This window comes from Chionomys nivalis, chromosome 5 (assembly GCF_950005125.1).
Source record: "Chionomys nivalis chromosome 5, mChiNiv1.1, whole genome shotgun sequence".
NCBI lineage: Eukaryota > Metazoa > Chordata > Mammalia > Rodentia > Cricetidae > Chionomys > Chionomys nivalis.
Genome location: NC_080090.1, coordinates 85,920,050 through 85,947,143, shown reverse-complemented (window position 1 = coordinate 85,947,143; position 27,094 = coordinate 85,920,050). Strand labels below are relative to the sequence as shown.

The 27,094-nt window shown below is 44.7% G+C and overlaps 1 protein-coding gene and 1 pseudogene across 1 annotated transcript; one reads left to right on the top strand and one right to left on the bottom strand.

The window, feature by feature from the left end:
• The first annotated feature begins 1,570 nt into the window (after positions 1-1,570).
• Positions 1,571-9,722, top strand: Ppp1r15b (protein phosphatase 1 regulatory subunit 15B). Its single transcript, XM_057770239.1, has 2 exons — positions 1,571-3,890; positions 6,387-9,722. Exons 1-2 carry the CDS (start codon positions 2,019-2,021, stop codon positions 6,654-6,656), a joined length of 2,142 nt encoding a protein of 713 aa, XP_057626222.1. The 5' UTR covers positions 1,571-2,018; the 3' UTR covers positions 6,657-9,722.
• A 10,119-nt stretch (positions 9,723-19,841) lies between these two features.
• Positions 19,842-20,431, bottom strand: LOC130874166 (thioredoxin domain-containing protein 17-like; annotated as a pseudogene).
• Between the last annotated feature and the right edge of the window lie 6,663 nt (positions 20,432-27,094).

The window sequence follows — 27,094 nt, the reverse complement described above, 5'->3', positions numbered from 1 at the left end:
TGGGAAGGCCAGTGAGGACCCCAAGCGGACACTTTACCTCTTTTGTGTTGTTTCTTTGTTTGTTTTTTTTTTCTTCAAGATAGAGTGTCTCTGTGTAGGCCTGGCTATCCTGGAACTCACTCTGTAGACCAGGCTGGCCACACAGAGATCCTCTGCCTCCTGAGTGCTGGGATTAAAGACGCATGCCACCATGCCTGCTCTCAGACTCTGACCTCTAAGTTGAACTTAGTAGTATGAGTAGGTAAGTGACAAGAAAAGGTGAGGGCCTTCCTGGCCATCAAATGCCAGGAGGAAGCGTAGGCCCAGGGCACTGGAAACAACATGCATGAAGAGAAGAGAATCGCAGGCTGTGTAGCGGTCAGGGAGCTCAGGCTGAATAGAACCTTTATTCTGTAGGCAGTGGGAAACAATCGAGGATTGTAAAGGAGAATAACAGTAGAATCTTAGCTAATGTTTGTGTTCCCACACTATCTGGTTAGGCACTATAATAGGAGCACAGCTCTCCGACCCTTAGCTTCCTCACAAAAGGAACCGAAGCTTCCAGTAATTAATTTGCATACTTGGATCTCTTTTCTACTATGAAAAGCGACTCATAGTACTAATACATTTTCCTAAAGTTTTTAGAATTAAGAATCCAGATATTTCCAGACAGAAGTAATAAGATATTGTTGGGGAGTAAACAACAGAAACTCTTGGTTTCGGGAAAGAAATAACTTGTTCCTTGAACACGCCCCGCAAAGCATGAAGATCAGCTGGCCTCTTTGCACATCAACAATCTTCCATCTCAGTTCGAACTACTCCCCTACTTGACTTTGTCATTGCACTGTTGATTGAAGTAGAAGAAATAAGAATGCGAACTAAAGGCCGGGTGTGTGGCGCAGGCCTTTGCTGAGAAGCGTGGGAGTCAACAGATGTAGAGACTTTTCCCACTCTGACTTCAGCCTGTCCTGTACACCACGCTTTCCTTTGTGATGTCCAAATTAGATCGCAGGCAACGCTAGAGACCTGGAAGCCCTACAGCGGCGGACAGGAATGCACGAATGACTTCAGCTGTCACTTGAGTTTTTGACAACTATTACGCACTTGGGATGATCTGTGTCTACATCTGTGTCATATCACCCCAGGCATGTAGGTTATATGGCACCACCCACCTCACACTTAACTCACGTCTACTTAAGCACTCAACAAGAGAAGAACGATAGGCGTGTCAGATAAGTGACACTCTGCCTAATTTACCGAACCCATAAAAAGGGGCTCAGGAGAATACTCAGGTTCTGTAGACATCCACTTAGCTCCCCGAGCCGGTCCCTTTAACCCAGAGGGTGGAGCGCGCGGTCTCCTAGCAGACCAGAGCTAATTGACCGCGCAGGCGTACATCCCGGGTCCGGCTGATGCAACTTTCCGCGTGTGAGCCCGCTCTACCCAGAGTAAGGAAGCCGATAGGGACCACAAGCACAGCCAATCAGCGACCGCGCACGAGTGTGAGGCAAGTCCGCCTCTCGGGGGATGGGGGTGGGGTTCTGCGAATGACGTTAGGTGGCGCTGGGCGGTAGACGTAGACGCCCTCGGATCTCAGTCCCGTCTGGCAGCTTCCGGGTCTTCGGCTGCAGCCATTTTGGGCTTCGCTTCCCTGAGCACTCGCCCGCCACCTAGCCCTTCTGCCCGCGCGTTTGGCGCCAGGGAGCGGGCCGCGGTCTCCGGAAACGCCGCCGCTGCCGCGTGAGGGATCTGAGAGGTCTATGGTGGAGCGGTCTCACACGGACTAAGGGAGCCTCCTTCCCCGCCGGGATGGACGTGGCAGCGACCGCCGCAGCCTGCGTGGGCCGCCAAGCCGTGCGGTGCACCGCCCGCCGCGGAAGCCTCCCCTCCCGGGGCTCCCTCTGCCGGCGCGGGGATCGGCCTGCGGTACCGACTCGGTGGCTGGGCAAGGCTGAGGCTGTGTAGGCCTCGGGTCCCGCCCGCCCTGACGCCGCCGACCCCGCCACGCTCCTGTCTTGAGAAACTGCCAGGGAAAGGAGATGGAGCTGGGCACTCGCGGGCCTCGGAAGCGGCCTGCCCCTCGGATGGGCTCCTGGTTCCGGCTGCCCTTCCTTCGGCGATGGTCCGCTCGCTCCTCCGACTTGCTGACTCCTTCCTCTCGGGAAAACTCCGGAGACCCCGCACTGGCTGCCTCCGCCCTGCCCAAGCCTCGGACCAGGTACTGGACCAGATTCCTTTCCCAGCTCTTTGCGCTGCTCCCTACCTTGTTCCACAAGCTGGTTTTTTGGAGCCAGCTTTTCGGTGGCATGATTCCGACCAGATGGCTAGATTTCGTAGCAGGTTACAGCGCCCTGAGAGCCTTGAGAGGACGGGAGGAACCTGCCGCTGCCGCGGTGCAGAAATCTTTGAGTTCACTGCAGCTGGACTCTTCGGAAGACTTGGTTGTCAGCCCCCTTGATTGGCTAGAGGAGGGACCCCAATGGCGGTACTCATCCTCAGACCTGGAGTTGAAACTGACAGCCCAGGAAAGAGCTTTGGACTCCGCAGCGCACCCTTTTCTCCTAGAGCAGCCGCTCTGGGGGGTGGAGTTGTTGCCCGGCAGTCTTCACGCGGGTCTTGTCTCCCACCGAGAACTTGGCTCGGCACCCTCTGGGCAGAGCGTAGGCAGTTTCAAGGTAGTTTCTTATCTGCTGAGCCCTTCTTGTCTGGACTGCCTTCCCCAGCTGGAGCTGCGCTGTCGGAACAGCGTTGGAGCTGGCCAGCTGGTGGATTTCCGAACACTTCCCCCCGAGAGCGGTTGCCTTTTTGAAGATGGTTGTCACCCCCAGCCTCTGCGTGCAGAGATCTCGGCAACCACGTGGCAGAGGTGTCCTCCTCTTTCCACAGAAGGCCTGCCGGAAATCCACCACCTTCGTATGAAACGGCTGGAATTCCTGCAGGCTAACAAGGGGCAAGAGTTACCCACCCCTGACCAAGATAATGGCTACCACAGCCTGGAGGAGGAACACGGCCATCTCCGGATGGACCCACAGCTCTGTACAGATAACCCAGTACAGACGGTGTCCCCTCCTGGAGTCAGCCCCGAGCCCACTGAGAAAAAGATAGACGTGTTGATTCAAGAAGTTTCCCAAAGCCCCCAGGGAAGCAGTCTGCCCTGCGAGTTAGCTGTGGAGAAAGCCTGTGAAGAGGACCGCACTAGTGTAGTTGACGGCTCAGACGTCGAGGGTGACCTTCCTGTCTCGGCCAGACCAGTTTGTAGCAACAAACTGATCGATTATATTTTGGGAGGCGCCTCCAGTGACCTGGAAAGCGGCTCGGACTCAGAAAGTGAGGATTGGGACGAGGATCCCGAGGATGATGGCTTTGATAGTGACGGCTCCCTGTCGGAATCAGACGACGGACAAGTCTCGGAAGGGCGCCACCTCTGGAACTCTTTCTACAGTGTAGATCCTTACGATCCCCAGAACTTTACAGCCACAATTCAGACTGCTACCAGAATTATCCCTGGAGACCCATGCGATTCAGGGAGTTCCTTGCCTGACCTTTTCGATGTGGGGAGCTCTAAAGCTGGACCCCTTCCTGATACCCCCGAGCATAGTTCTGGGGCGGAAGAGGACTGGGAACCCAGTGCCGATGAAGCGGAGAGTCTTAGACTGTGGAACTCTTTCTGCAGTTCTGAGGACCCCTACAACCTTTTCAACTTTAAGGCTCCCTTTCAAACGTCAGGGAAGAACTGGAAAGGCAGTCAGGACTCACAAGCCCCTTCTGAGGCCACGGTGGCCTTTTCTGGGTGTCATACCCTCCTTTCTTGTAAGGTGACGCTGGTACAGAGCCCAGAAGATAATTGTCCAGACTCTGGGCTGCCAGAGACTCTTTCTGGAGAAAAATCCACCCATAGCAAAAGAAAAAAGGTTTGTTTCTTTGCTTTTACATGACTAATGATTTGCTGTCTTTTGGTATGGTTGCCATAGCAGCGTGACTTTCCCTGCGGAGCCATAGTTGTGCATAGTTTTGAGGAAGGTCTCTGAGCGTGTGTGCTTGGATTGAGAAATGCTCAAATGACCCTTCCCAATGTAGAGAAGTATTCCCTTCTGGAAGGAGAATGCAGTATACAGATGGGAGCAGGGCTGTCATTTAGGTTGGTGGGGCCTGAAGTTTAAAAATGGCTCACATGTAGTTTGTGAATACTTAATACTTTTCTTTTCCTGACAGCAGTGCCTTTATTTCTCTCCATTGGAACCCAAAGGAATACTAGTAATTATTATAATATATTATGTACTAATGTAGCACTACTACTGATAACCCAAGTAGCAAATTAGGCTTATCTAGTTGTTGCCGGAAGGGAAGTGATTGTGGTGATGTATGCCTGTAATCCCAGGGCTTGGGAGGTAGAGGCAGGTGGATTTTCTGAGTTTTGGAGTCTAACTTGGTCTACATAGTGAGTTCCAGACTTGCCAGAGATACATGGGTAGGCTTTCCTGCTACTCACAGTGCCCCAAGCTGACTAGAATTTGCAACCCATTTTGGTTTTAGGTCACACTATGTAACCCAAACTGGCTTAGAACTCATGGAAGTTCACACTGGCCTCAAAGTCATGATGTGCTTGGTGCCTGAGCCTCCGAAGTGCAGAGATATTTGTGAGCCTTCAAGCTAACTTTACAACTTCGTGAGACAGTGTGTTTGCTCTTTCATTCCATCATTATTCGGTTTACTTTACGTTCAAGGCATTTGAATTGCTTTATTTCTCTTGCTGCTAGACATGCCCCCCCACACACAAAGATGTCTTTTATTGTTGAGGGAGTTTCTTTAGTTTCTTACACTTGCACCAGTGAGTGTCAGATGACAGTGTTGTGAGCTACTGGCTCCAGAGGGCCAGCTCTGAAACTAGTCTTGGCACAGGAGATATCTAAATGGTAAGAGCCTTTTTATTTACTTATTTTTTACTGCAGAATGTAGCTAGCTCCTTGATTGTCCTGAATTTGGTCTATCACTTAGCTACATCTCCAGGTCTTGTTATTCTCTTCAGGATAGGAAAAATGCTTTTGAGAGGGAACAGCAAGAAACAAAGTGGAGTAGTGGCAGGAGCCTTGGCCTCTGCAGACCTGCACTCTGCTCGGGACAGTAAGCCTGAGATGTGTTTGGGGGCGGGGAGCAGCCAGACCTGGGAAGTTACTTCATTCCCATGCCCCTGATCCACTTACTTATCCAATGGGAATATACTAAGATCTGTTGCACAAGTGTTGCAAGACCTGTTGTTTTGTCTTTTGATGCTGGGGGTTGAATCCTGGACCTATCCCATGTTAAACATGCACCCCGCCACTGAGCTAGTTACACCTCCAACCTGAGTTAACAAAAGATAAATGAGTAAATAAAACTCTTAATTCTTTCCCATGCCTTTGAATGGCTAAGGCCAACCACATGTCTCAGTTTAGCTTAAAACTACTGACTGAAATAACCAAAACTAGAAGAGGTTGTGTCTAAATGATAGTTATTTAACAGCCCCTGCTACCTGTCGTTCTTTAGTTTTATGAGAATAATAAGGTGCCCAGTTGTTAGAATGAGTCCTTGAGATCATGGAGTGTGAAATACTTTGTGTACTGCAGAGCAGCAGATTGTGGACTTTCTCATCCTAGTTGTACCAAGATGCTGTGGGATTTGGGCTGGTTACGGACGCCTGGTTTCTTGTCTGTCCAGTGGTAACAGCATTGGTTCATATCTCATAGGGTTGGCACAAAGATCAAATGTGAACATTTGCAAACCTTTGGAAAAAGTTTGGCATTTGGTAAACAGTGTAAAGGTGCTTATTTTCTTTATCGTAGTGACAATGACTGGGTAAGCGCTAGAATGCAATATCTAGTAAGGTGTTACACGCTACTAATTGTCCTCAGGGGCATTCCTAGGCCTGATGTAAAGGGAAAGAAAGCCACAGACCTCTGTGGGAGTAGCTGATGTAACTATTAAACACGCTTTAAAGCAACTTTTATTTATTTATTTACTTATTTGAGACAGGGTCTCTTGTAAGCCGTCCTGGCTTCGTACCTCTGATCTGCCTTAGCTTCTAGTGCTGGGGTCGTGGGAGTGTCTTCAGGGTTGTAGTGGTTACTCCCTGAACACTTTTTCATTTAGGGAAAAGAATACTTAAAATCTGAATTTCTGTATTTCTTTAAGAATTAAAGGATAGTGGGGATTGATAATAGGAAATCCAGAGTTCCTGTCTCTGGTTCATTTTTCAATACCATAAAACAAGAATTGGACTTGAAGAGACTGTCTGTAGATGTGAGAAGAAATGCACAGCTCTGTCTGCAGCATTGTTAGCTATCATTACCCGCATGTGTAGTGGGGACAAAGATTTTATATGTGTGTGTGTGTTCTAAGATTCTAGAGTAACGTTTGGTTTGTCTTTCTAGGTAACCTTTCTTGAAGAAGTAACTGAGTATTATATAAGTGATGATGAGGATCGCAAAGGACCATGGGAAGAATTTGCAAGGGATGGATGCAGGTTCCAGAAACGGATTCAAGAAACAGAAGATGCCATTGGCTACTGCTTGACATTTGAGCACAGAGAAAGAATGTTCAGTAGACTCCAGGAGCACTCACTGTTGTTCAGCAATGTTAAGACAAGTGAACAAGCTGCAGCCCTGGCCCACACTCTCTCTTGCTTGAGAGGTTTCTCTTAAAAACAAATATTGGCAGCTGTCCTTGGACATGTTTTTAAAGAAACAACTTGTGTTTAGTGATGTAGTTGAATTATTTTTGGGTGATGTGTCTCATTAGAAACACCAACTCTGATAATGAAGAATCTCTAGTTTTTAATCTTCCCTTTTCCTATTTAGTTGGATGTGGTGTTTGTGTTTTTGAGAGAGGGTCTTACTCCATAATTCTGGTTGGCCTAGGTCTTTGTGTGTAAACCAGGCTGGCCTTGAAATTGATATCTTCTTGCCTCTGCTTCCTGTGCCACCATGCCCAACTGGATGTGGTTATAAATATCCTCTGCTTCCTGGAGGTGAAAGGGGACCCTTTAAGTTGTTACTTTGCACTTTCAATACTTCTGGAGAGGCAGAGGGCAGCCAGGTTTACATAGTAGGCTTCGGGCTGGGGCTACATGCTGAGACCAGGTCTTAAGGGACAAACAAAACAAAAGATTGTTGGATATTTTTGGTTTGTTTGGTTTGGTTTTTTGAGACAGGGTTTCTTTGTATAGCCCTGGCTGTCCTGGAACTTGCTCTGTAGATTCAACTGGCCTCAAACTCACAGAGATCCCCCTGCCTCTGCCTCCTGTCCTGAGTACTGGGATTAAAAGCTTGCATCACCATGCCTGGCACAGAAAAGTTTCTTCCCAGACCTGTAATTCCAGTTACTTTGGAGATCAAGACTGGAGGATGGAAAATTCAAGGTCTGCCTGGGCCTTACCTTAAAATGAAAATGGAAAAGGAGGCTGGGGATATAGTTAGTAGCAGAGGACACTTGCCTGCATGTGCAAGGCTCTGGGTTCAGTCCCTAGTACTACATATTCAATTTTAATTCGTGCAAGGCTTTGGGTTCAATCACCAGTACTACATGTTCAGTTTTAATTTAAAGTATGCATACTTATCTAAAAACTTTGGGTTCTTGTGCTTTTCGTATTCTAAAGTGAATGGGCTTTTGGTTTTTTGTATATATGTATATGTGTTTATATATTTTGAGGCAAGGTCTCACTATGGCCTTGGGCTCATGGCAATCCTTCTGCTTTAATTTCCTGAGTGTATATATAGCCTATGTATATATAGGCTATGCTTGCACTTTTTTCCACTTTCATAGATTTGACCTATTTACCCTAAAGCTAAACCTATTGTACATGTTCTCAACTTAAAAGACATGGTTGTAGCACTTGAAAACATGGTGAATATCCCCCCTCTTTTTTTTATTTTTTATTTTTTTTTAATTTAAAGAATCTGTCTTGTGTGGTCTAGGCTAGCCTTGAATTCAATTCTTAGCTAAGGATGCCTTTGAAAGATCCTCTTGTTTTCTTGCTAGGATTGCACATGTGTGTGTCACACATCCAGAGTTTTTTCTATATCTAGGTCTATTTAAGCTATTCCCAAGGACCACCACAAACCCACAAATGCAGTACTTTCTTGCCTGGGAAAGCTGTGTTGGTGTGTTTTTTAAAGACCTACACTGTGGTGCCCAGCTGCTCTGCCAAACTTTAACATCTAGCATGTTTGATTTCTTTGCAAACTGTCCCTTTGGAAGTTTTCTGTGTTGTAGTTCTGGTTCAGTGTGGCTCTTTAACTCCCAGTGGTAGGAACTGTATAAAGCGCCCTAGGAAGTAATCTTTGCATTGTAGGCATTCAGTTTTTATACTTGAAAGCCTAGAATTTTCCTAGGAGGAATATGCAGACATCTCAGAAATTCAGTTTTGTTTTATGTCCTCTTAACAGAAAGCCAGTGTTACTTACACCCTGCCTCAGCACTGTCACTTTTAAAACCTGTCATGGTAACACTGTAAACTTGGATTAGGTAGTTCTGCATTTTTAAGTGTGAAATGTCAAATACAAACTTCAGTATCCAGGTTTATTGTGTTCTGTTTCATAGAGAAGCAATGGTGAGGCCCTTTCTTCGAGGAAAGCATAAAGTATAGCTAGAACAGCCAGAAAGTCTTACCCAAAGCTTGATCTTGAATAGTCTGTGTTGAGTAGTATGCCTGGTTTATTCAGTTAGCTTTATCCGCTGTGCGTATGCTAGGTTGAGGTATGTTTAACCACCTCTTTAGTGGTCAGTTCTTAGCTTGTGCCTCCTGCCATGGGTAGTGGGGACACGAACAAAAGAGGGGTCCACTAAATTGGTCATGGGGAGGAGTTTTTCCAGAAGAGCTCGCAGCCTAACTACCTCAGTTTCTGATCTCCCTGGTTATTTCCGTTTGATGTGCTCTAAGGTCTGCCTCATTCACATACACTAAGACTGCAGCACCAGGAAAGTTGGTCTTAGTTTTGCAGAACCCTCATTCTGTGTAATTAGTGCACCTGCATTTAGTGAACTGGTACAGTGCTGTGGAAATGGGCTAGTTAGAAAGCTGTGTCATTTGGAAAGCAGGCATGTGGGCTTAGGAAGGAAAACTGTGGCAGTGCATAGACATTTTTAAAAACCAGACTGCAGTTTAGCGTTTGATTTCAGACACTTAGTGTTTTGTGTTTCTGAGACCCAGAACCTGTGTATTTGCAGGGAGTGGGACATCTGTACTTTCCCTGGGTGTTTGAAAATTGTTCCAGATTCCACCTTTACCATCTCATGAGGAAACAACTGGTTAGAATACTTGGTACACTGCCTGCCTACAGATGTGGTGGCAAGGACAAAAGGACCTTTACAAATTGACTGAAGAAGAACAAAATTATTGTCATCCCAGTCCCAGATGTCAGGTCCCTCCCAAGGAAAGAACACCTCCAAGGCCAGGTATGGTGTGGAGGTTGTAGCTGCGTATTTTACGCACTGGAGTCTTGCAGTGGTGCTGTAAGGACCTGCATAGATGTCATGGGCTCTGCAGATGGGGGTCCGCCTTTCTGAGTGCTGAAATGGGCAACCCTTCACCTGTAACTTGAAATCAAAGCTCTCAGATTTTAATTTTTACAATTTAAGGTTAAGTTTGGGAACAAGATTTGAGTTGGCTTCTTCAGATCAATGATTTTAAATGTAACTAGTGGAGATTTTATAGCTCAGATTATATTTGTATATAATTATTAACTAATCTGTAAATTGTAATAAATATATTTGCAATTTAATGCTATGTGATATTTTATGTATTATTTTACATTGGTTTTGATATTATGTGACAGTTTTCAGAGTTAATCAGACATCTGGGTCAGATAAATGGCTTCTTAGCCCCTGTCCTGAAACTTTCTCCATAGTCTAAGGTGGCCTTGAACTCACAAAGAGGTGCCTCTGCCTCCCATCCTGAGTATTAGGATTAAAGGCTGTGCCACCATTGCCTCCCAGCACTCAGGAGGCAAAGGCAAGTGGATCTCTGAGTTCCAGGCCAGAGATGGGCTCCTAAGCTACTCAGAGAAACCCTGTTGCTAAGTCTACCCGCCCTGCTTAGCCTCCTAAGAGCTGAGGTGTGCAGTGCACCGCTGCCTGGCTGCCAACAATCCCTTCTAAGAGGTGAGATTTCTAAAGTCAGGGCCTGCTCTACAGCTCTAGCAGCTGCCATTCCCTTCTCCCCCTGCCCTCTTCCCTTCTACTTTTCTTTCTTGTTCAGTGTTGGGGTCTTCTCAAATTCTTGGTAACTGGAATTAGGATAGTTGTGAATTACCATGTAGGTCCTAGGATGTTTTGTTTACATATACATCTATCTGTACACAGATGATCCCAGGAGACTTAGTTCTAGGTGGTTGTAAGCCTCCATGTGGGTGCTAGGAATTGAACTCAGTACCTCTGAAAGAGCAGTCAGTGCTCTTAACTGCTGAGCCATCTCTCCAGTGCCCCCAGGATCTTACCTAGGTTAGAGAAGTACCATACACTATGCTACATACTCAGTTCTCAGCCTTTTAAGATTTTAAAAACAGCAACGAAGGGCTGGGCAGTGGTGGTACACACCTTTAATCCCAGCACTCAGGAGGCAGAGGCAGCCTGGTCTACAACAGCTAGTTCCAGGACAGGCTTCAAAGCTAAGAGAAACCCTGTCATAAAAAATTAAAAAAAAAAGTCAGGGACCAGCCTCGACAAAAATACCAATCGCTAGGGTAGGGGCATGGGGATTTAGAAATAGTATATGAAGACGCAAATAAAAATAGAATAGTACCAGGAGGGAGTTCCAGTGAATACTGAAATCACCCATGTTTAATTTCCAATTGCTTTAAATACCCCTGACCCCAAAAGGTAGGAGAAAGCTAAAAGAAAAACAAAAAACCTGCATTAACATGATACAAGGAAATGAACAGAGCAGTTGAAGGTCATGGGTTACATCCTAGTTAAACTTTCTGTTGCCAGAACAAAACATTCTGTAGGCAACCTACTCCCTGGGTGGAATCCAATGTTATCTCCTTAAAGGAACTGGACTCTTAGTCGGATCCTTGGACTTTTGTTTGAGGTAGAAACATACCTACTTCTCTATTCCTGAAATACAAGATCTGTCTGTTACCAACACCTGTTGACCTTAAGAGAGCAGAACTCTGATACAAACGTCTGTTGGAACTGAGGTAGGAATACAGTAACCTTGAAGGAACTCTCTGACCTTTGGTCAACGTGGAAATAGGCTCACATTTTCGGGCCTCCACAAAACAAAACAAAAAAAAAATAAACAAGCTTTGTGTTTTGTGTGTAGGAAACTTCTTTGTGTGTGTTTGACCAGTGGGTCCCCAGAGCTGGAGTTACCAGGAGGTTGTAAGCTGTCTTGGGGCCTGGGAACTAAACTCCAGTGCTCTGCAAGTGCAATTGGTGCCTTAATTACTGAGCCATCCTCTCTCCAGCTAGCCCTGCTCCCCCTTTCTGTAACTGTCCTGGCTGTCCTGGAACTCACTGAGATCCCCTGCCTCTGCCTCTCAAGTGCCGGGATTAAAGGATGCACCACAACCGCCCACCTCTCCAGCCCCTTTAATACAAAATTTCAAGCCATTATTTAATACTGATTTCACCAATTCTGATCATTAAATGGCTTTGGGGATATAGTGGTCTGATGGAACTCTGGAGTTCTCTCTCTGCTTCCATCTTCATGTAGCTCTAAAGATAAAACTCAGGTGGTTAGGCTTAAATGGCAAGGCCTTTCCCCCAAGCCGTCTAACTGGCCCTCCCTTTGCTTTTTGAGATAGTGTGGATGGGTCTGGGCCCCTGCCTTTGCTTTGAAGGTGCTGGGATTACAAATATGCACCACCCCACCCTGATGTGCACTCACAGGTGCACACACACACACACCCCACTGTTTGGTGTACTGAGAAAGGGTTTCATGTAGCCTTGGTCACCATACCCTGGTGACTAGGCTGCTGAGCCCAGTGAATCCCCACGTCTACCCCAGCATCCATCCCTAGTGCTGGGTTACAGCCACATGCCAGGAGACCTGGTTTTTATATGGGTTCTGTGGGTCTGAACTCGACTTCATACTTGTGCAGCAGGCACCTCACAACCTGAGCCGTCTCTCCAGCCCTCTCGAGTATTTTTTGTAAGTAGACATGAGGGGCTGGAGAATCGGCTCAGTGCTTAAGTCACCAGCTGCTCTTTCAGAGGACCTGGGTTTGATCCCCAGAACCGATGTTCTGGTTTATATTTATGACTGACTGCAGTTCCAGGACACCCAGTGCAGCCTCCTCTGCACTTGGCATGAATGTGGTACACAGACATAACATGAAGACAAAATATAGATAAAATTATTTTTTAAAAATTTAAAGTAGAGCCGGGTGGTGGTGGCGCATGCCTTTAATCCCAGCACTCGGGAGGCAGAGGCAGGCGGAGCTCTGTGAGTTCGAGACCAGCCTGGTCTACAAGAACTAGTTCCAGGACAGGCTCCAAAACCACTGAGAAACCCTGTCTCGAAAAACCAAAAAAAAAAAAAAAATTTAAAGTAGATACGGAACTATCTTTTTCCTCATAAAAATGTATTATGAAAGTAAGGTAGAAATATACAGACACATTCTTGCTATATAGTTTTTCTTTTCCATTTGTATGTGTGTGTGTGTGTGTGTGTGCTGTGCTGTGTATGTGTATATATACATGTTTTTGCATATGTGTGTGCATGGAGTGGGGAGTGTGGTGTGCCTATAGAGGTCAGACCTGGGTAGGGGAATCATCCTTGATCATAGAATTCACGGAAGCCGGGTCCTTAAATCAAACCCAGAGCTTGGCTGTGTGGTTACCCAACTTTAGCCAGCATGCTCTGGGGAACCTGTCTCCACCTTCTGAGGACAGAATTACAAGGGAGCCACCATGCCCATCTGGGCAGTTAGAGGCATTCTGGGGACCCAAGCTCCAGTCCTCACACAGCAAGTGCTTTAACCATCTCCTCACTACTGATAGATAGCTGCCCATCCAATTTTACACAGGAAAGCTTTGAACATTCATGGAGCCAATCACACTGTGATTGTCACCCATATGAAGCGTTTTACACCGCCATCAGGATCCTTTGTGTATGAACTTGGTTGAATTGTATGATTTCTTGAAACTAAATTGATATTTTCCTGAATTTGCTCAGTGAGACTTAAAATCATGTCAGTCATGGGGTGATACACAAAGGCAGCAGAACGTTTGGGTCCACCAGAAGCAGTACAAAAACCAAAGGGACCTTTTCCCCAGTTTACTTAGTTTACTCACCTACCGAGGCCCACGCTGCTCCCAACTGACAGGTTCTACTGGCGGGTTTCACACCAGAGACATTATTTTTGTGGGTTTTTTTTTTTTTTTTTTTTTTTTGCAGAATTTCTCTGTATAGCCCTGGTTGTCCTGGAACTCGCTCCGTAGACCAGGCTGGCCTTGAATTGAGAGATCCACCTGTCTCTGCCTCCCAAGTGCTGGGATTAAAGGAATGAGCTGTTATGTGAATGCGGTATTCCCAGTCCAGAGGACTGTCAGTCTCTCTGGAACTGCAGTTCCAGCTGGTTTGAGCTGCCCAGCATGGGTGCTGGGAACCAAACTTGGGTCCTCTACCAGAGAATTTTTAAAAATTGTTTTAAAGTTTTTATTTTGTTTTATGTGAGTGTTTTGCCTGCATGTAACCATGTGCACCACAGTGCATGCCTGGTGGCCAAGGTCAGAAGAGAGCAGTGGGTCCCCTGGGACTAAAGGACAGTTATTCACTACCGTATGGGCACTGGAAACTGAACCTAGGCTGTCGGAAAGAGCAGCAAGTGCTCGCACCACTAAGGAAATGTATGAGACACATTTCCTTCTATTGTCTCCATTCTGTCTGTTCTGCTCTTCCAGAGAACCCTGCCTAACGCAATGTGTATGAGTGTTTGCCTGTGTGTGTGTAAGTGTACCACTTATGTGTCAGATCTGAAGCTGGAGTTACAGATGATTGTGAGCTACCATGTGGGTGCTGGGAATCCAACCCAGATCCTCTGTAAGAGCAAGTGCTGTTACTAAGTGCTGAACCATATATATATATATATTATATATATATATAATATTATATATATATAATATATATATATATTATATATATATAATATATATATATTATATTGTAAGCCAGGCTGGCCTTGCATTAGTTGTGTAGCTGAGAATGATCTTGGGTTCCTGATCCTCTTTCCTCCTCCCAAAAACTGCGGTTACAGATGTTTGCCACCACACCTGGCTCATGCTATACCCCTTAATATCACCAGGAAAAGATGGAAAATGATTTGTGGGAAAGCTGGTGGCTTGGTGCTTAGGGAAGGCAGGGTAAACAGTTAATGGGATGGGCAGTCTTACTGCCGTGGGGTCTCGAACCTGAGCTCTGTAGGAGGAAAGTCTGAGCAGATTTTCAGGTTTTGTTCCTTTGATCACGTGCCCTTCTCTATCTCAGTGTTATCCTTCCAGTTTCCTCTTGCCTTTATTGTTGATTTTAGAAGACAGAGTCTGCGTAGCCAGTTCACCCTGGCCTCAAATTGCGTGTGTGGCTGAGGACGACGCTGAGCTCCTCATCCTGCCTCAGCCTGACAATGCTAACTGTCTTAGTTTGCCTTCTGACACCACGACCAAAAGCAGCGTGTGGAGAAAAGGTTTATTTGACTTATGGTTTCACATCACTGCCCGTCACTGAGGGAAGTCAGGGCAGGAACTCAAGGGAGGAACCTGGAGGCAGGTCTGAAATAGAGCCACTAAGAACACTGAATACTGGCTTGGTCTCCACGGCTTGCTTAGTTTGCTTCTTCCTTTTTCTCTCCCTTCCCCCCCCCCCCCCCCAGACAGGGTTTCTCTGTGTGGCTTTGGAGCCTGTCCTGGCACCTGCTCTCTGTAGACCAGACTGGCCTCGAACTCACGGAGATCCACCTGCCTCTGTCACCTGAGTGCTAGGGTTAAAAGTGTGCACCACAACTGGGCCTGGCTCAGTTTGTTTTCTTATACTTTCTTATACCAGGATCACCTTCCCAGGACTTAAGAATTAAGATAGAATTAAAGAATTGAAATAGAATAAATAAATACATCAATAACCAATCAAGACAATGGCCACAGACCTGCCTCCAAACCATCTGGTGGGGGCATTTTCTCAGTTTAGATTCCTCTTTCCAGATGACTCTAGCTTGTGTCAAGTTGACAAAAAACTAATCAGTGATATTTTCATTGTTTTCTAGATTTTGACCCTCTGAGTCCTGATGACCCTTTGGGAGTATCCCAGTGATGTTCAGGGTTAAAGACGTGGCAGAGAATCCAAGAATGCTGCTGAATTCCTAACAGAGCTCCGGCATTCATTGGATCTGAAGGCAAAAACCGAAGGAGTCAAGGAAAAGTTTCTTAAAGAAGACTCAGAGGTACGTTTTAAAAACTTGAGAGATGACTCAGAGGTTAAGAGTGCTGGCTTCATCCGGGCATGGTGGCACGTGCACTTGGGAGGCAGGGGCAGGCAGATGTTTTGTGAGTTCAAGGCGGGCCTGGTCTACAGAGTGAATTCCAGGACAGTCAGGGCTGTTACACAGAGAAACCCTGTCTCGAAAAACCCAAGAATAATTAAAAAAAAAAAAAAGAAAGAAAGAAAGAAAAAAAGGAAAGTACTGGCTTCAGGGTTAATTTCCAGCACCTTTTGCAGCAGTTCAGGACTATCTGCAACTACAGATCTGGTGCCCTCTTATGGCCTCTGAGGGCAGTGCACGCATACTGTACACAGGTGCCGGCAAAACACATCAACACACACACACACACACACACACACACACACACACACACACATCAATTTTACAAAAAAGACAAAAACGCCGGGCGGTGGTGGCGCACGCCTTTAATCCCAGCACTCGGGAGGCAGAGGCAGGCGGATCTCTGTGAGTTCGAGACCAGCCTGGTCTACAAGAGCTAGTTCCAGGACAGGCTCCAAAACCACAGAGAAACCCTGTCTCGAAAAACCAAAAAAAAAAAAAAAAAAAAGACAAAAACGTTTTTTGTTTTTATTTATTTATTTATTTATTTATTTATTTATTTATTTATTTATTATGTGTACAACATTCTGCTTCCCACACACCAGAAGAGGGCACCAGATCTCATTACAGATGGTTGTGAGCCATCATGTGGTTGCTGGGAATTGAACTCAGGACCTCTGGAAGAGCAGTCAATGCTCTTAACCTCGGAGCCATCTCTCCAGCCCCAAAAACGTTTTTTGAAGCTAGAGACTGAAACTTACTATAGGCAGTGGTTTTTTGTTTGTTTGTTTGTTTGTCTTTGATTTTTTTTTTTTTTAGACAGAGGCTTACCTTTAATCTCTGCACTAGGAGGCAGAGGCAGAGGCAGGCTGATCTCTTGAGTTTGAGGTCAACCTGGTCTACAGAGTTCCAGGACAGCCAAGGCTACACAAAGAAACCCTGTCTCAAAAAGCAAAAAACAAACTAACAAACAAAATCTAAACTAAAAGACAAAATCTCACTTTGTAATCTGGACTGATCTGGAACTATGTAGATCAGGCTGGCCTCAAGTGAAGAGATCTACCTGCCTTTGCCCCCTGAGGACAGGGATTAAAAGTGTATATACTACCATGCTCAGCCAGGCTTGCTCCTTGTGATGGTTTTGTTTTAGATTTATTTATTTATTTATTTATTTATTTATTTATTTATTTAAATATTTATTTATTATATATACTATATTCTGACTGTGTGTATGACTGCAGGCCAGAAGAGGGCACCAGACCTCATTACAGATGGTTGTGAGCCACCATGTGGTTGCTGGGAATTGAACTCAGGACCTTTGGAAGAGCAGGCAATGCTCTTAACCTCTGAGCCATCTCTCCAGCCCCTATTTATTTATTTTTAATGTATTTTATTTTGTTATGTATATGGGTGTTTTGTTTGTGTGTCTGTACATGTGTGTTCAGTGCCTGAGGAGGCCAGAAGAGGGCACAATATCCCGCAGAACTGGCGTTGCAGATAATTGGAAACTGCCTTGTAGGAGCTGGGAATCGAACCCAGGTCTTCTGGAAGAACCCAGTTTCTTAACCCATGAATCATCTCTCAGCCTTGTTTTTGAGACTGTGTAGCGAGGCTTCCTGGCTTGGAACTCACTATGTAGAGCAGGCTGGTCTCAAACAGAGATCCGCCTGCCTCTGTCTCCCAAGTGCTAAGATTAAAGATGTGTCCTACCATGTCTGGCCAGTTTTGTCTTTGTTTTAAACAAATTTCAGTAGCCAGGCCTGGTGGTTTGTGCCTGTAATCCCAGCACTGGGAGGCTGTGGCAGGGAGATTACTGCGACATCAGTCTGGACTACGGCGTGACCTCCTGTCTCAAAAGCAAATCAAAACAACAACACACACACAGCAAACTTTATCAGGAGAAAACTACTCCCTCTTTGGCTCTCAAATACCACTTTTAAGAGACAGTTGATGGCCCTTTTTATTCCCTGTTCTCTCCTTCCCTTCTCATATTACCAATTAAAATTACAGGCTTATTACCAGTTACAAATTACAGGTTCCTCTGACCTCATCTTGTTAACCTTGTTAGTTGTTTCTTGGCTACTCTCCTACCTGTCGGCAGACTTCTTGAGGGTAGCACTCACGTGAGCTGGAGTCCAGAACTGAGACCTTCTAGTCACAGTGTGTCGAATGCGTCAATGGTCTGAAGGGTACCTCTCACACAGCCCTTCCTGCATTCTGATCAATACAGCAATGTCTGATCAGAAGCAACCAGGCCGCAACTGTGGGTGGAAATAGGACTTACAGGTCCTTAGGGGAAAGTTACAGTAAAGTCTATTTCATTTGTAGAGTGTAATTATAAGATTCAGTGTGGCTGGGGACACCACGTTAATTAATTTGAGTGTCACTAATAGGATTCTTGTTAATTTAGGAATTTAAACGTGAGCAGATCAGTAGGGGCTTCTCTTTTCTAGAATTAATACAATGTATGAAGAATACCCTAGTATCACACACTGGAGGCTTAGAACCATTGACATTGGATTGCCAGCAGTGCTCCGTCTATCCACCAGATGGCGCTGATTCACCAGGTTCGCGTATCTGACAGACACCTACGATTACCGATAACCTGATGGCAGTTTGCTCCGTTGGAAGGTTTCCTTCCCTGTGAACACAATCCCTGCCTTGCTCCAACCCGCCTGCCCATTCAAGCCCAACTCCACGTTCCTGTGGTGACTACCCGGAAGTGGAGTTGATCCTTATCAGAAATTTATATTGGAACGCAAACAAACAAGTCCAGTTCGTTTTTTCCTGCTACACACAGTAAACGAGTAAGGGGGCTGGGACACTGGTGTGAGGTCTGTCTGTGGGCTTGTGTTCCAGAGTTTTCTCAGCTAGTACTTGCCTCCTGAATGCCTTCCATCCATGGGGCAGTAGTTCCAAGGGGAGAAGTGGGGAGAATGTCCTGTTGTTCTTACATAGAGAATCTGTAAGTCTGATAAGGGAGTTGTGCACATGACTGGCCTGCCAGCAGTAAAATATCTCAGGAGCCATTTGACTGTTCCCCCCACGCCTTTCCCCCTTCCACTGTGTCAACAACGCACAGCCAAGGCCAAGCAGACCCAGAGCTGCTGTTCTTTGGTGGGTTAGGATTGGCTTCAAACGAGCCAGAGTCAAATCTGATGAGATGCTGTCTTGTGTCCTTCCATTTTGTGTCCGCCCGTCGCTCCACCATGAGTTTGCATGTGATTTTCCTGTACCTGCAGTGACCCATGCAACTTCCTGCAGTATCACCCCATGCTTTCCTCCCTTGTTTTGCTTGATTTGACTTTAGAAACAGGACGGACACTCTTCTTTGTCTGGGAATCTACACAGGAAGGTTTCTTTTTCTTTCTTTTATACTTCTAATTGCCACCTTTCCTTCTCCAAGACAATTTGCAGAGTGGCAACTCAGTTGGCCTGGGGTGTACCTAAAAGGGAGATGCTTTTTAGAGGCAAGTCCTGCTGGGGGAATCCAGAGTGGAAGCAGGTGTGGTATGTGCCTGCATTTAATCTCCCTGGTAGACCCCATGAGATGCCAGGTTAGTTAGGCTAGGGTCCCGGAGAGCGAGTGCCTTGGGTCCCGGAGAGCGAGCACCTTCGGTCTTTGAAGATGTTTGCTTCCCTTAGTCAGGCTTCATTTTTCCTCTAAAGGTTCCCCTGATGATGATGGCAGCTTTGTTGTCAAAGAGTTCATCATCTTTTTTTTAATCATTTCTTTTTTTAATATTTATTTATTTATTATGTATACAATATTCTGTCTGTGTGTATGTCTGCAGGCCAGAAGAGGACACCAGACCCCGTTACAGATGGTTGGTGAACCACTATGTGGTTGCTGGGACTTGAACTCAGGACCTTTGGAAGAGCAGGAGATGCTCTTAACCTCTGAGCCATCTCTCCAGGCCCCCCGCCTCTGTTTTTTAAGATTTGTTTATTCATTATGTGTACAGTGTTATTTCTGCATGCCAGAAGAGGGTACCAGATCTCATTATAGATGGCTGTGAGCCACCATGTGGTTACTGGGAATTGAACTCAGGACCTGTGGAAGAGCAGCCAGTGTTCTGAACCTCTGAGCCGTCTCTCTAGCCAGAGTTCATCATCTTTATCGCAATATCCTGTACACGCCTCGTGCCAAGTAAACACTACCACAATCCGACCTAGTCTCCAACCTCCAACTTTTGGCAGCTATTCTGCTTTAGTCTTGTTATTAAAAAAATTATTATTGTTCATTCATTTATTTATTGACTTTTAATTCTGCATTGTTTAGACACACACTGATTTTTAACATAATCATTTACTCACTATTAATATGAATTCAAGCCAAGCATGAGGCTACTTTTATACCAGAGCAAACCAGGAAATCAAGACACAAATTGGCATCATCAAATCATAATCTTTCGAGAAAATCATCTTCAGGAAGTTGGCCTGAAGGGACGCAGATTCCACAAGTTTTTTTTTTTTTTAAAGATTTATTTATTATGTATACAACTTTCTGCCTCCATTTATACCCACACGCCAGAAGAGGGTGCCAGATCTCTTTACAGATTATTTGGAGCCACCATGTGGTTGCTGGGAATTGAACTCAGGACCTCTGGAAGAGCAGACAGTGCTCTTAACCACTGAGCCATCTCTCCAGCTCCTCCACAAGTTTTTGAGGTGGTCAATATTTAAGTAGTGGAGGCACTGCAGTAGACTTCGGTGTTTGTCTGAAGTTATTGGGGTCTTTCCAATAATATCTGTCTCCCACTTGACAGGAGATGAGCAGTGTTCAGTAACATGCTTCAGCTCCTCCCCAAGGACTGGCTCAGCTGTCATACAGCCTAGATACCACCCCTTCCCCTCAGCATCCTTGGAACTGCATGGTGCTCCTTCATAGCCTGCTTGAACTCCTTGAAGCTGGACACCCTCACCACCTTGAAGGTGGCCATGGGTCTTCTACATTTATTTTTTTCAGTGTGTGTATGCTTTTTGCCTGCCCAAGGAGACCAAAAGGGGGAATTGGATCCTGTGGGACTGGAGGTACAGATGGTTCTGAATTGTCATGTGGGTGCTGAGAACCAAACCTGGATCCTCTGGAAAAGAAGCCAGTGTGCTTAACTGCTGAGCCATTTCTTCAGCCCCTGATTTTTTTTTAAATTTTGAGACAGATGTAAGTGCTCGTTTCCCGGCTGCCCAGACCCAAACAATCACACAGGAACTATATTAATTCCAACACTGCTGGCTGATGACTCAGGCATATTTCTAGCTAGCTCTTTCATGTCTAATTTACCCATTTCATTAATCTGTATATCACCACGAGGCTGTGACTTATCGATAAGATTCTGGCATTTTTCTCCTTCGGCATCTACATGGCATCTGCCTGACTCTGCCTTCTTTCTCCCTGCACTCAGTTTAGTTTTCCTGCCTACCTATATTCTGCCCTGCCATAGCACAAAGCCACATCTTTATTAACCAATGGTAACAAAACATATTCACAGCATAAAGAGGGAAATCCCACATCAGACAGACTTTCATGGAGCCCAGGTTGGTCTCAGACTCACCAAGTAGTAGAAGATGACCTTGAACTTGACCCTTGTGCTCCCACCTGACAAATACAGCAATTATAGGCTTGTGTCACCACACCAGCTTAATATTGCAGTTTTTAAAAATGCATTCTGTGGGTTTCAGAGATGGCTCAGCAGTTAAGAGCACACAAAGTTCATGCTACAGGATCTGTGTCTGGTTCTTTGCACACATCAGTGGTTCACAACTGCAACTCCAGCTCCAGGGGATACTATACTTCTGGCCGCCAAGAAGAACTTTCCTTATGTGTACAAACCTACACACATACACATAATTAAAAATAAGTCTCAGATGGCGGTGGTGGCACATGCCTTTAATCCCAGCACTCAGGAGGCAGAGGCAGGCAGATCTCCGTGAGTTCGAGGCCAGCCTGGTCTACAAGAGCTAGTTCCAGGACAGGCTCCAAAGCCACAGAAAAACCCTGTCTCGAAAAAAAAAAAAGTCTGAAAATATTTTCTAGATGTACCCTTTTGATGATATTTGTTTTGCAAGTATTTTCCCCAGTGTGTGTCTTGCTTTTTCATGCTTTGAGAGGAGGTTTTGGTTGTGGATTTTTCATATGTATATATAATAATATAATTATTTTATATTTATAATTTAAAAGTATTATATATAAGAATATATATTGAGAAAAATCTAATATTTTTTAGATTTATTCTATATGCATATATAGAATAAATCAAATATACATGTGTGTATGTATGTTTATATGTCTGAATGTGTGCAGGGAGGCCAGAAGAGAGTATTGGACCCCTGGGGTGGAGTTATAGGCTGTTGTAAGGCGCCTGAGGTGGGTGCTGGGACTAGAATCCAGGTCCTCTGCAGCAGCAGAACTGCTCTTTAACTTCTGAGTCACCTCTCCAGCCCTGTTTGTCTGTTTTTAAGACAGGCTCTCATTATGTAGCTCAGGCTGGGTTAAACTTGCCTCAGCCTCCTTGAATGCTGGGATTATAGGCATGAACCACCATGGCTAACTCTATTTAAAATTAACTGCTTAATTATTTATTAGTCTTATTTTTCAGACCAGGCCTCACTATGTAACTTAGGCTGACCTTAAACTCAATATGTAGCCTAGGTTGGCTTCAAAATCATGACTACACTAAGTACAACTTTATTGTTAGGACCAGCTTTCTTTTCTTCTTTTCAGTGGTGCTGGGGCTGAACCTGGGGCATTGCTCTCACCAGGTAAGCAGTCTGTGACCGAGCAATGCCCCCAGTCGCTCAGTGACTTCTAACAATATTGTTGTGGGTGGTGAGGATTCTATGTTTTGTTTTCATCATTTTAAGCTTATTGATACTCATTTTATGTTGGAGCATATATTTATCCTATGGAATACTGAAGTGTTTATCTAATTATTCTTTATCAATAAAAACCCAGGAGTCAGATATCAGGGTAAGAACCTGAATGATCAGAGAAGTGATGGAGAAGCATCCAGTGACCCCTTTTTCTTTCTTTCCTCCATCCAAAAGGGCAGAAAATATTTCTAAAACCCTCCCTACTATTCCCTGTGTCTCTCTATATGTCCTTAGTACTTCAGAACTTCTATGGCTAATCTTGGTCAGCTAGTAACTAGCTCTGCCCTCTGATCCAAAATAAATTTACTGGGCTGGAGAGATGGCTCAGTGGTTAAGAGCATTACCCGCTCTCCCAAAGGTCCTGAGTTCAACTCCTGGCAACCACATGGTGGCTCACAACCATCTGTAATGAGGTCTGGTGCCCCCTTCTGGCCTGCAGACATACACACAGACAGAATATTGCACACATAATAAATAAATATAAAAAAATAAATATTTACTATCAATCTCGGGAGTGTCAGAGTGTGATCAAAATATCCCACAACACTTCACTCTTTTTGTCTAAATAAAAATGGAAGGTTTTAACTCCAACATAGTAGAACTATATACAATAAGAACAATTATCAGGTAAGGATTATATTCACAATGTTCAGTCTATTTGCATTTGATAAATTCAGAGAAAATATTCCATTATCTATTCTATCTTGGAGTCCAAAGTTTTGTACTTAATTCACTTTCTTCCTTTCTTTTTTTAAAATATTTATTTTTAAAGATGTATTTATTTATTTATTTATTTAATTTTAATTTTTTTCAATTTTTCGAGACAGGGTTTCTCCGTAGCTTTTTGATTCCTGTCCTGGAACTAGCTCTTGTAGACCAGGCTGGCCTTGAACTCACAGAGATCTGCCTGCCTCTGCCTCCCAAGTGCTGGGATTAAAGGCGTGCGCCACCACCGCCTGGCTAAGATGTATTTATTTTATCTCTACGAGTACTCTATCTGCATGTAAGCCTGCATGCCAGATCAGGATCCCGCTATAAATGGTTGTGAGCCACCATGTGGTTGCTGGGAATTGAGCGCAGAACTTCTAGAAGAGTAACCGGTGCTCTTAGCCGCTGTGCCACCTCTCCAGCCCACCCCCCCAATTCTATACTAACTTGTATTACCAACCCAAAATTATCTTTTTATGATGTGGGAGTCTTTTGTTTTGTGTTGATTTCATTGGTTAAATAAAGAAACTGCCTTGGCCCTTTAATAGGACAAAAAATTAGATAGGCAGAGTAGACAGAACAAAATGCTGGGAGAAAGAAGCTGAGTCAGTCAGTCGCCATGCCTCTCCTCTCTAAGATGGACGCAGGTTAAGATCCTTCCTGGTAAGCCACCAAGTTGTGGTGCTACACAGATTATTAAAAATGGGTTAGTCAAGATGTAAAAATTAGCCAATAAGAGGCTATAGATAATGGGCCAGGCAGTATTTAAAAGAATACAGTTTGTGTGTTGTTATTTCGGGTGTAAAGCTAGCCATACGGGTGGGCGGGCGCTGGGAACGCAGCCTGCTGCTCCTTACTACAGAGTGGTGCTCCAACGTGTTACTGGTTTTACATGGAACTCACTCTGTAGACTAGGCTGACCTCAAACTCACAGGGATCCACCTGCCTCTGCCTCCTGAGTGCTGGGATTAAAGGCGTGTGCACCTGGCCTGGAACATTTAATTTTAAAAGGGGGGCAGCCTTAGTGGTCATGGTCGGCTGCTGTGTGATCTCGTGCCCTGCATTGGATGCTTATTGAATTATTCTTTATCAATAAAAACTTGGGAGTCAGATAATGGAGTAAGAACCTGAACGATCAGAGAAGCGACAGAGAAGTGACCAGTGACCATCTCTCTCTTTCCTTGATCCAAAAGGGCTAAGAATCTTTCTAAGCCCTCCCTACTACTTTTTATGTCTCTATATATTCTCAATCTTCCAAAACTTCTGTTTTGGTCAGCTGGTAGCTAACTCTGCCGTCTGATTCAAAGTAAACTTTATTGGCAGTCTCGGGAGGGTCAGAGTGCAATAAAAATATCTCACAACAGGATATCCCAAACGTATTTGACAGTATTATACATGCCATTGTTGCTAGGTGATACGTTCTCATTGCTAGGCCAAACTGATTGATAGTGTGTTGCTCCATGTACCTACCACCTTCCTGTGTTCATGTTGTATCAATGGTTGAAGTGGGAGAACACAGCTAACATGGTAGGGTGCTTCCTAGGATACACAAGGCCTGGGGTTCAGTGCTGTGGAACGCAGAGGTGGTGCCTCAGGCCTGTAAACTCAGAATCAGGAGGTGGAGGCACTTCAAGGAGGACCTCGAGGTTGTGCTTGACTACACAGCAAGTTTGAGGATATCCTGGGCTGTGTGAGAGCCTGTCTCAACAAAATGGTAATTGAAAGAGAAGTATCCAAATAGCGGTTAGAACTGTTGAACTGATGCTTCTTATGTACACCCACAGGCTTAATTTTCTTTGTTTTGGGGGACTCTATGGATGCATACAACCATACTTATTTTTGTTTTGTTTTGTTTTCTTGAGACAGAGTTTCTCTCTGTAGCCCTGGATGTCCTGAAACTCACTCTGAGGACCAGGCTGGTCTTAACTCAGAGATCTGTCTGCTTTGCCTCCTGAGTAAAGGGTCGTAAAGGCATGCACTACCACCACCCGTTTTTTTCTTCCAGATTTTGTCCCCAAGGGATGTTTAGGAAAACTGAAAACATTTTTTGGTTGTTGCAACACTACCACCACCTGGTTTTATCTTCCAGATTTTTTTTTTTTTTTATTTTCGAGACAGGGATTCTCCGTAGCTTTTTGGTTCCTGTCCTGGAACTAGCTCTTGTAGACCAGGCTGGTCTCGAACTCACAGAGATCTGCCTGCCTCTGCCTCCCAAGTGCTGGGATTAAAGGCGTGCGCCACCACCGCCCGGTTTATCTTCCAGATTGTATCCCCAAGGGATGTTTAGGAAAACTGAAAACATTTTTGGTTGTTGCAACAGTCATAATAAACAATTAAGTAATATTATACCATGTGACCCAATGGTATATATGCATACAAAAATAATGAGCTTCCAATACAGTGATGTTGGATTTACTTCCGAAATTTTTACTTCTTTATCTTGTATAATCAGACAACATTTTAGCTACAATTACAAATATTGTGATAAATTACATACAGTTTTCCATAAAATCTAGCTCTATGTGTTTCACGTATAAGAATGTTAGTAAACTTATTCACAGCCTTTGCAAACCGAAAACAAACAATTAAATAAACAAGAAAGAATTGCCTATCTCTGCTAGCACTCTTCTGAGCTATCTCCCTAGCCCTGCTTGTTTATTTTTAAATCTTTTTTTGTTTGTTTTGCTTTGTTTTGTTTTTTCTTTCTTTCTTTCTTTCTTTTTTTTTTTTTTTTTTGAGATAGGGTTTCTCTGTGGTTTTGGAGCCTGTCCTGGAACTAGCTCTTGTAGACCAGGCTGGCCTCGAACTCACAGAGATCCGCCTGCCTCTGCTTCCCGAGTGCTGGGATTAAAGGTTTTGGTTTTTCAAGACAGGATTTCTCTGCGTAACAGTCCCAGTTGTCCTGGAACTCACTCTATAGACCAGGCTGGTCTTGAACTCACAGAGGTTTGTCTGCCTCTGCCTCCCAAATCCTAAGATTAGAGATATGTGTCACCACCACCTGACTTTTGTTTCTAAATCTTAAAAAAAAAGGAAAGAAGCCGGGCAGTGGTGGCACAGGCCTTTAATCCCAGCACTCGGGAGGCAGAGGCAGGTGGATCTCTGTGAGTTCGAGACCAGCCTGGTCTACAAGAGCTAGTTCCAGGACAGGCTCCAAAACCACAGAGAAACCCTGTCTCGAATAAAACCAAAAAAAAAAAAAAAAAAAAAAAAAAAAAGAGGAAAGAAAAACAGAAACAGAAAAGAATCTTTATCACATAGCAACTATTTCCAGTATATTCTGTAGATTGAAATTTTTCTTTAAAGAAAGAAAGTTTATTTTGTTCTAAAGTTTGAGGGCACAGTTAGTCATGGCAGGGCTGGTGGATGAGGACAGGGAGCAGAAGTAATGGCACAGGAGTGTGAAACAGCTGTAGGAAGGAAAACAGAGAGGTTCTTTTGCATCCATTTCCCAAGTGTTGGAATTCCCAGTGTGCACCACCAAACTGGATACCCTAACCTCACAGTTTCATGATTCTGTACTTCTCTCCAGTCTTCACTAGAACTTTACCCAAGAGCCAGTTGGAGAGATGGTTCTCTCTGGTTTCCTTCCTACAGCTCTCTTAATGTCAAGAGCACTTGACACTGGTTCAGGAAAAAAAAAATAGGCTTGCGCCCCAGCTTCCCATGGCCGCCAGCTGTGTGCTCTGAGTAAATACTTTAGTTTTATGAGGCCATCTATAAAATCTGAATAATATCTCCAAGGGTAATTGGAAAGATTAAGTTAGATAGTATATGAAAAGCTTTTAGTGCTATGTTTGGTGTATAATGTCAAACACTGACATACCACGCTTATTGTGTGTCATCCAGATATGTCTCCCAGTTTAGAGATGAGGACTTCAAAGTCTGGTAATCTCTTCAGCCTACTCAAATCACACCACTAGAGAATGGCAGAGCACCAGGGTTTAAATCTAGTTTGGGCTCAGAGCCCATGTCTTTGACTGTCATGCTTCTTATTTTCTTTCTTTCTTTCTTTCTTTCTTTCT